General features: G+C 47.2%; 1 protein-coding gene across 2 annotated transcripts in view; it reads right to left on the bottom strand.

Annotated features, from left to right (window-relative positions):
- Nucleotides 1-3,708: 3,708 nt before the first annotated feature.
- Nucleotides 3,709-10,534, bottom strand: part of dym (dymeclin) — a 35,377-nt gene continuing 28,551 nt past the window's right edge. For both annotated transcript variants that reach the window (XM_037485408.2, XM_037485407.2), the window contains exons 16-17: nt 9,914-10,027; nt 3,709-4,969 (exon numbers count right to left, since the gene is read on the bottom strand). In XM_037485408.2, coding sequence (XP_037341305.1) covers nt 4,820-4,969; nt 9,914-10,027 — 264 coding nt within the window. In that variant the 3' untranslated portion in view covers nt 3,709-4,819. The remainder of the gene's footprint in view (nt 4,970-9,913; nt 10,028-10,534) is intronic.

Here is a 10,534-nt window from a genome sequence, read left to right as displayed (position 1 = left end):
GTTCCTGTCACAATGTTTTTGAGATCATATGTTTTCCATGAATTCTAAGAAAATTGAATTTTGGTTTCCAGCATGAAACATGTAATTGGCCCAGCTACAGTGTATGATGGAGCCCACGGGAAAAACAGCCGTATAGCAGCAGAATGATGATTAATATTCTAGATATATGCAGTCTTGGCCTTTACTATAATTTATTGACACAGCGACTGCCTCCAGACAAAGGGGTCATGCATATGTAATTAAAGAGGCTTACTCTGTCTGAACCACAGCGCTCAGAATAGGCTGAAGCTGGCTCGCGGGGATCTCTTCATCACTTAGATAAGAACAATAAAAATAAGAAAAGTTTAATTAAAAAGATAGCGGAGAATTAATTTTTCACCACTTTCACATCTGATATCAAGGCAGAAACAAGAAAAAAGGCATAAATTGGTGGATGTCACTGCATAATTCAACATATCATGATATAATCTGCGCCAAGAAGCCAAAAAGCTGGATGTGCGCCTGTTTGAAATATATATTGCGTAGAAAAATGCCTCAAGCTGTTATTCCACCATAGCGTGTCCTCAAGCGTGCTGTCGAACCAAAAACCCGGAAGTACTGTTACACTATTCGTAACTGGCCTTTCTGTGAATGGTTAGAGGTCGAAGGTCACGGGACATTTTGATCTCTTGTTGCAGTCTGAAAGGAAGTCAATGAGTTTTATCCTGAGCCCAGAAAATGTAGCCGTATTGAAACGTCTCCATCCAGGAGAGACTCAACCCGACATCACAATAAAAGAGCTGCCTCTAAGAGTAAAGCTCATCGCAAACATCCACAAAGAAAAACTCTGCAGTGGGGACAGAGAAGCTCGAGGACATATTGGTCGATGGGAAAGATAGATCATGTCAAATCACAGACGTTATCTTAACAGCAGGCATTTAAAGAACAGCAATACGATTAATCGCTTGGTATACAAAATGTCAGAAAATAGTTTTAAAAAGCCCATTGAAATTTCCAAAAGCCTGAGGGAGCGTCATCAAATTCTTACGGCAGAAGCAAGAGAAAGTTCTCACAGCTGAGATGCTCGAAGTAAGCTGTAATTTAGGAATTAATCAATAATGAAAATAGCTGTCGATTAAATTTATGTCCTCAGGTCAACCGATTTTTTGTCTAATTATTTTGAGAGAGGGCGAGTCGTGGCAAGTGGCGTGAAGTCGAGTCAGTGAGTGGCGACTCGCCGCGGCACCGCTGCCTGCAACAGGAAGCGCCTCAGCCAGTTTCCAGTGCCACGATTTGCGCTTAACTCCGACTGATTATTTTAACTTTTACAGACGTCAAATTTAGTGTGAAAGCCATGTGTATAGCACAAAAACTACAGGAAAATAAAGCATATGTAAAAGCAGAAGGACATACAATCTTACTGTTTCTAGAGAACAGGGATTAATATTGTTAGTTTAAAGCCAGGATTATCAACTTGTGCATGTCATGTAATTAAGTGCAACCAATGTGGACACAAAGGTTCTTGTAGGACAGAACTCTGTGATCGGCTCGTTATGTCTTACCACCGCACTTTGATCATCAACTTCACTGGGATCAAAAATAAGGTCCTCGGACTTTCTTGACCCCAAAGAAGTGAGTGACCACAGTCTTCTCTCATTGAAGATGTTTTATTAAAACATCTTTTCATCACGGGATTCATGTTTATAAAAGCTGTTCCCAGTGGAGGACGCAGTTAAGGACGGGTCATTTGATTTTTTTCACGTTTCTTTTGTCTGGTTTTTGTTCAGGGATTCAGTTTGTGATATTTTATCAAAGTAGCTGGAGGCCTCGGTGACCCAGTTCTCTTTATAGCGCATTAGTGCGAAGCAATTTGAAAGATCTGCACCGTGTAATTGGTCTACATACAAAAGTGCCAAGGCCCAACGGATAGAACAAAATATCTCAAAAGAAATCTGGAAATATATTTTAGATATGGTCTGTATGTGTTTAGTGACCTCTTCAATGTTCAAATGACACAGTATGACTGGTACTGTCCAACTAATAAAAAAAAAGGGTTTGTTTCGTTTTTTGCCAGCGTTTAGATTCAGGTTTTACATGCTAACATGCTAACGTGCTAACACTCGACACAAAGGAGGACTGGCGCCGATTGAAAGTCAATAGTTTGGTAATTGACAAATAAGCTTTTGACGAAGGCATTAAACAGAGAGTAAGCGGATCTCCAAAGTTATAACAGAATACCCTCATCAATATTAGATCTCAAAACCACAAATTAATGATTGAGCAACAAGGGATCATCAAAATCATTAGAATACATCCTCTTGGGACCACGAATGTCTTTATGGAAGGAGGTTGAGTGGGCTTCCCCTGATCAGTCGCTTTCACGGGTAACGCAACAACGTCAACATGGCTAAAAATGAATCTCCTCTCACCTTTTATTGTAGGTAAGCTCCTGTGTTGACAGATGTGAAGCCTAGTCCATGTGGTTCAAAGGTCAACGACCGGTGACCTAACAAAGAATTGAGCAAAGCAACTCATCAACTCAAAATTAGAAAACGGCGTAACCTCTTTAAAACGCTACGGCCTGAAACATGTCATTCTGAAGCCTGTCCTCGGGTGTCAGGAGCTGACGTCGTCCGCCTTCTGCAGCCTGCGATGAAACGAGCTTCACTGCTATCTTTCAGACATCACGCTCACTCTACAGCCTGTCTGTCTCATCTTCATATCTCTTTGTGCATTTCCATTGACGGTCCAGCCCATTGAGACTGTTTGCATTCCGCTGGGGATTTGGAAGGAATGACAGTAGTAGGCGTTATCTGTGTTTATTTTTTTTGGTATTCATATCGAACTCTGCTCTCATGCCGTGATCAAGCGTCCTCTCTCCTGCGAACTAATCCTAAAACCCTTGAGCCCGACGACCTTTCGTTTACCGCGGTAATCCGTCAAATGAATTGGTCTCGTGTCACCGGGGGCCACCGGCAGCCAGGACGCCGGTCCCCCCCCCCTCCCCCCTCCCGGCGCCCTAGTTTTCATATCATTCAATTGACGCTGGTCCGGGCGCGACCTCTGCGTCTGAGAGCTACGACACCGCAACGCGATCTCAACCTTGACCCCCAGGAAAAAGCACCCAGCCCGAGATATATATATATTAAAAAAAAAACACGGAGAGAACGGGGGCCTGATAATTCGTCCTCGAGCGCCGCAGCCCGAACTGTGACCTACCGGCGACCCCGGGTGGAAAAATGGGCCATTCTTTGCATGAAAATTGCTCCCATTATATTGTCCTTGAAAATGGGAGAATTTCAGGCACGAAAATCAATACAATAGAGACGAAAGGCAATGAAAATTCTCTTGGGAAGTGGGAGCTCTGGTAACACAGTGGGTGCCATTGTGCCACAGACTTTTTTTCCTCCCCAAAGTGGTTTCATGCCACTGATTCTGCTGCCTCGGCGTCTGTGAGCACAACAGGCAACAAAGAGACGTGAGAGACGGACGCAGCGCCAACGTTCACCGATTTCTGTCATGCACACACACAACAGCACGGTTCGTTTTTTTTTAGCTTGCTCTCATGAAAGTAAAGAAAATGCGCTAAAATTCTAAATTCTAAACTCTGCATGGACTGAAGTGAGGAGGTAAAATGTCAATCAATTCAATGTAAATATAACGTAAATATGAATATATGCCCCCTTTAGGTCCATATTGTTGCCTGAATGGCACAAGACCTCAATCACCATGAGACACTTTGCTTGCTTTGATTCCACATTTTTATTTAAACTCCTATTTCCAAAGTAATATCCGCCATAAAATGACAGCTGTTGTCATATATGTAATAATATAAAGCCAGTTTTTGCCCTGGGAAGAAACAAAGTATGGTACAACCCTAATTTTCGTACTACCAACATTTACATTTGGGGAAAGCTGAATATGAAAAAAACAAACAATATACATGAAAATAAATATTTAATACAAACTCTCTACTTAAAACGTGCAGAGTGACAAATCAAAGATTCAAATCAACTGTTATTATTCACAACAGGACAAGACTCGCTCTAATCAGAGTACTTTGCGTTACATCAGGAGGAAAAAGGGAACGACGAACGTCAAATAAACGAGATGGAAGTAGAAATGAAATCTCATGAACAATAGCGATGTGGACTTCTAACATCATCCAGGGACCCAACACAAGCATTATTTATAAATCAATGTGGGATGTTGGCAGTAGCCTGCAAACAACACTGGTGTGCCAAAATATGAAACCCATGCACGTTACTGTTGCTTCTCTCCGACCATTTTTAAAATCCTATTCCACATCAACAAATATTTCACACAAACAAACCGTCTCCAGAGGACAATGTTGGTCAAAATAAAACTTTATGAGACACTAAAAAACCCAATATCATACAAGTTATTCACCGATGCACGTTGTATGTCATGAATATGAAGTCAATGCAGCAGTATAACTCAGTGTGAAACCCGTCTCTTGGTGTGGGTTCATTGACCTTTTCTCTTGACAACTAACAAACAGGATTATTCATCGAGCTCCTGGCAATAACACAACATTTTAGCGTGTGCGGTGGAACCAAGTGAAGCTGCTGAGGCGCTTCCTGCAGGACTGACTGACCGGACGGAAGTGGAAGCCTCGCTTCTCCCCGTTTTAGGATACGAGAAAAGGAAAAACGGGTTGTGCATCAAAAAGAAACGCCAGTCTGTACACGGCCGAGGCACTTTCAGAGCAGCGTGCACATACATATATAAAAGGGAAATGCGCACACGCACACACACACACGCGCGCCGCCAGTCTTTCTTTTCCTATAGTGCACGCAACACGCCCGCAGCAGGAGCCTCAGCCGGAGTCCATGCTGAACAGCTCGATGCCGTGCGGGCTCCAGTGGAGGCCCACTCCAGAGTTGAAGACCAGGGACCAGACGTAAGGGATGAAGAAATCCTCCGGCTGGTCCTCCTCCACGTACTTAAACTTGAGCTCCGGAAACTTCTACGAAGACAAGAGGAGAAAAAAGAAAAAAAAAGACTGAGGAAAGACACAATGCTGATAGTTCTGGAAACGTTTGAAATTGGAATACACCAAATGGAGTCCAAAACGGTTCTGGAATGGGATGTTGGAAAATGTAAACATTGTGAGCAACATTTTTTATGATTGTATAATGATCCCGTTCATGTGAATCGACTACCAGGGATGTGTTCTTGCACACACCCGGATGCTTACAGGGGCCTGACCTCCTAAAGGGACGCCGAGCAATAGCAGACCTCAATACAAAAACAAAGCGAATATATACACCAAAAAAAAAAAATGCATCTAACAGACGGAAAGCAAACACAAGGGTCAGCCATCGTGACCTTATTGTTTGGAGCCGTGGGGAAGTGCTGAGCAATTACTCAGTAAGAGCCTCTCTGTCCTGACTCGTCAATGAACAAAACAGTTACTGAGCTGCACCAGGAGAGGTTATCAAGTTCACAAAGTAGGGCCTCCGTGTGGATTACGGCCGGAGCTAAGCCACCTGGAACACACACACACGCGCAATGGGCGTACTTGTGTTACATGTTGGATATGCATTTCACAGCTGAGAACATTAATCGACAACATTCATCATAATCAATTAAGCATTTTCATCTTTTAAGTCGTTTTTTTTCTGTCATTGATTATGATGTCATGTAATGTTATGTAATGTCTCGGGATCTGGGGAATATTATTGGAATTTTTGAAGAAAAAAAACAGTACATTTGTAAATCATTTATTTTGGCTCCAATAATAGAGAAGAATCTGCATTATAACTTTGGATGGTGAACGGTTACTTCTTTAAATGTCTTAATTCATTCAACAAACGGTCCAAAAACACTGTCAGTTTACAAAAATATACCAAAAACAGAGACGCATTTGATAACTGAAAGTTTGGCTTGAAAAGTGCATTCGAAAAAGACTGATACGTTCACAGCCGTCTTTAAGACTCTTCTTTCTCTTCCCAATGTGAGAGCAACATATCCTGGATGTTCGATTTCTCTCCTCCAAACCTACACGAAGCCAATAGGAACCCACTCAACAGCAGGTAGGCAGCGCAGAGAAGAACATCAATAATACAAAGGTCCCTCATTATAGCCTCCTGTCTCCACACGCCTGCGTCTCCGCACACACACGCGCACACGCACACACACACACACACACACACAGCCGGTAATCAGTCTGCGCTGAGAGACGGACGCCATTGAGTCCTGCCCGCCTCTATTCACAGCCACACTATCGCTATCATAATGGACACAGACGGAGGGGCTGCGCGGGGGCCACAGGCCATATGCCGGCCTGCTAGGGGCCACACACACACACACACACACACACACACACACAAACACACACCAGCGCCATTGTGACGGCCAGACACAATGCAGGAGCTGTATTATCTGCGGGGTATTTTTGTGTAGGTGACGGTCGCGTAGGAAAGCTGGCGAGCTCGTCGCGTGTTGCCGTGACGCGGAGAGAGAGAGAGAGAGGCGCTCGCCGGGCCCAGCGCGGCGTGGGTTTGGGATCCCGAACGACGGAAACTCGCGTTTTAGTTTCATTGTTTAAAAAAAATGATTGAAAACACAGCTAGTTATGCTAATCCGGTCAGTGAGGTAATTGGAGCATTAATCGACCGACGCGGCGGTGTGGACAAACGGCGCGTGTGCTGTTTTACGTGGTCTCTGCGAGCTTTAAGGAAACAAACGTTTCCCTCATTCATTTGCGAATGTATGGAAGAATCGCAGCAACTCTCGTTTAATGTTTTAAAGCATCTAAACACAGACACAATGCTGCACATTGCAGCATTATATTGCTTATATAACCACGACTGGATTGTGACGTTGTCACAATTAACATCATCTGCGCCCCTCGTTGGGTCGACGCCGAGGCCTCCTCCCGTCCACATCTCCTCTGGCTCTTCTTGTCGTCGTCGTCCCTCCCTCCCTCCCTCCCTGCCCGGTTTTGTTCCCAGTCTGGCAGTTGGCAAGCCCACTTGGCCCGGGCGCATATCGGTTAGTCATGGGTCGCGGCGGGTCGGGCCCTCGCCCCTGAACACAGACTGGCTGGCCTCGAATATCTCCACTCGGGGACTCTGTGTTCCACTCCCGCCTCTGCAGGCCGCTGTGCTGTCAGAGCCCGGTCAGACGGAGAGGAATGCGTCTGGGGAGCCAACATGAACCCAAACACACACACACACACACACACACACACACTCGGATGCAGGTACAAACACAGGCACTAAAAATATAATGAATAATATTTCAGGCCATGCCTCGAATGAAATAAATAAATATATGTATATATCTATTGCACCCGAACCTCTTCAGATAGGAGTGTTACATGTTCACTGTCTTCATGTCCGGTCCCCGCCAACACTTGATATCAAAGTTGTCATTCAGTTACTAGAATACTATTTTTTGCTTCCAAAACTTGAGGACATGTTGCTCTCTTTCAATGGACGTGGTTTTGGTCGACCGCTTTGCTCCAGATGGAAAGAGCCCAACTGCTATGGGATGGATTGACGGAGGGACCACAGATAAACAGCCAGGTATCAGAGTAACAGCTGGTGGGGGACTCATTCCCCCCCCCCTGCACCCTCCCAGGGCCCCGTTCCTGAGGAGCCAGAGAGTCTGTGGGCTATCAATGTTCAATAAGGCTGATTTCAGCTGGTCAGGCGAATCAACACATTCCACAGAGCCTCACACACCCTGAAACAACACACACGTACACAAAGAGTGAGAGCGGGGGGGGGAGACGGCCGAGTGACGAGCTCGTCCCCGGGGCATCGAGCGCCTCCCTCCAACCCTTTCTTTCAGTCGACACCTAATTTACATGTCTACGTCCTGCCGTAAATTGCTTTCAAAACCCTTTAAGGTAACAGCCTCCCTTTTGTCGCCCTCGTGCCTAAAACAACACGGCCCGCATTACCGAGACACAACTATTTACTCAACAACTGTCAGTTCCTCCCAACAAACACACTTCCATTGCGTACCGCCCTGAAGTGGATGGACGTCAGAATAAAGGCTAAAATAATAGAACACTTCATGAAGGTCTTTTTTCCTTATCTTTTCATGGACACATTCAAACTGGTCATGTGATCTGATTATGTGTAAAACAGGCACAACGTGGTTCCTCTTCTCGGCCTTTCTGCGTAGTTTGGACTCTTGTAACTTGGGTCTTTATTTCCTAAATGTGTCTTCTTCACTTCAAGTTCAGCCCTGTGTTCAGACTATAAAAAAAACAACACAAATCTCAAAGTGCTGACATGGTAACATGTGTACAGGGCTCCTGCAGAGCCGTGACGTAATCTCCCCGGTGCCAGGGATCAGGGGGGTGAAGGGGGGGGCCTTTAAGTTCACAAGGATTGTTTGTCATTGATCATTTTAAAACAAGGAGCCGTCACCTGTGTGACCTCATCCTTGAGAGGGGCGGCAGAAACATTTGTATATACGACAACTACAATGCAACGTCAGCACAAGCGCCCTTTATTGACTCATGTGGCGTACTTGGAAGCGCACCGTGCTGCCGTGGCGTGTGAAAAGGCAGGAACCCGAAAACGGCGCTCGGACTGGATTTTAAGAGGAAGGAGCGTCCGCTCGTCCCTTCGGTCTCTTCGCCGTCAGCCGCGTGTCCCGCCTTCGGCTGATTGAGACACCAGGCGTCATTCTAAGAGCCTTCGCGGAGCAATTACCGGCTTATCGATGCCTCCACGCGACATTAATCCGACTTATGGATCTTGGCGTCGGGAGCGGTGAGCTCATGAGATGAGGGGAAGCGGGGGGGGGAGGGGGGGGCGCGAAGACGGGACTTTTGTTTGAGCGATGGTGCCGCGAGGCAGCAGGGACGTCTCCCCGAGGAGACCTTGCCCGGATACGCCCTTCGCTTTCATGTCACCTGGTGGAGCTGGAAAACACTCGGGTGGGGGGGGGGGAGTCAACGCGAGACTCGGACATACACACACACACACACACACTCAAATACAGTTGCATGAGTGCGTCACTTCGGCACAGCTCCCTTCCCCTGAAGGACACGGCGGGGTTATCTCCACGGCTCCACGGGTAATAATCGTTACAGGAAGGGGGCAGAATGAGGGCCACGCGGCGTCCGCCCCCCCCCCCGCCCCCGTTCATTCGCACCGGCCGGCGAGACGAATGCCTTGCAGCCAGCCGCCAAGTGCAGAACATGAAACACATGATGAAACATGCAATTAAGAGCTCTGGTGCTGGTGAGGAGCGGGGATGGGTGGGTGGGTGGGGGGGGGGGGGGGGGCGCCGGTTACATATTTCCTCGCTGATTAATGGAGGCGCTCCGAGAAGGGCGGGTGTTAGTAGCCAGCCCGCCAGGAGCGTTGGGGGGGGGGGGGGGGGGGGGGTAACGAGGCGCGCTGGGAGATTTATACCGCCTTCTCCCGCGACCCCCCCCCACACACACACACACACACACACACACACACACTTCCTCCCCACAATCTTATGGGCCCATGATAAAGCGCCCCCCCCCCATCCCATCCCATCTCCCTGAAATGCCATTACATGTTCTCCGCGTGCAGCGGGCCGGCCCGGAGATGGAATGGAGATGGACATTAATGCTGATGAGAAGTGGGATTTAGCCTTTTGTCTCTTGTCCCGATGGCTCCTTCCATCTTTTCCTCGCCTCAGTCCGCACGCTCATTCCATCCCGCCGGCCTCGCTCACCTGCCCAGACTAACTAGTGATCTCCTCCTCTGCTCGCCAAGCCCCCCCCCGACATCACGTTGCGTCGTTTCCGCGTGCACTTTGGCGTCTGCGGTGTCCCGCTTCTCCGCTCTTCAGCCAGCCTCATGTCTCATTGTTTCTCATCTCAAGGCTCGTCCATCACAGGCGACCCCCCCCCTGCTGTGTATCGGCGTGTGTGGGGGAGGGGCGGGGGAGGGGCGGGGAGGATTACCTTCAGCCGGTCTGTGGGGAGGGCCTGGGCTCCTTTCATGATGACTTCCTGAACCCTCTCGACTGACAGGTCACTTCCAGCCTGCTCCAGCCGCTGACTGAAGAAGCCGATCACCTGCAAGGTCACACGAGAGAAAGTGGGGCCCATCACAAGACAGAAACCCCATTTGCACAAAAGAAAAAAATGCAAATGCATTCATTGGCTTTCTTGGCGAGGGCCGAGGACGAGACGACCCATAGCGATGTCAGCTAAAAACAAAGCTACAGCCAGGCGATGTTTAGCTCAGCAGAAAGCTGCACGCAGCCGCCGGGCTTCTGGTCCTAAAGCAACAAGCATCTCTGAGGCTCCCTAAATCAAGTTTATGGATACAGTGGCATCAGTGTGTATGTTGGCACGAAACAAAGAAAATAAAAAAAGTTAATTAAAGTAACTGACGGGTGCTTGTTTTTGTCCATAGAGATGGCAAAAATCAATACTAAGTTAAAGTACCTCATTTATTGAAACAAAGCTAGATGAAAACATGTTGTCAATTTGGGATACGATTCCAGCTAATAGGACATCAGGCTGCAGTCCATGTTCATTGTTGGACCTTTCAAGACAACATTTTCACAGGCGTTTGTT

This window comes from Pungitius pungitius, chromosome 18, assembly GCF_949316345.1.
Source record: "Pungitius pungitius chromosome 18, fPunPun2.1, whole genome shotgun sequence".
Taxonomy (NCBI): domain Eukaryota; kingdom Metazoa; phylum Chordata; class Actinopteri; order Perciformes; family Gasterosteidae; genus Pungitius; species Pungitius pungitius.
This window is presented reverse-complemented; position numbering and strand designations above follow the sequence as displayed.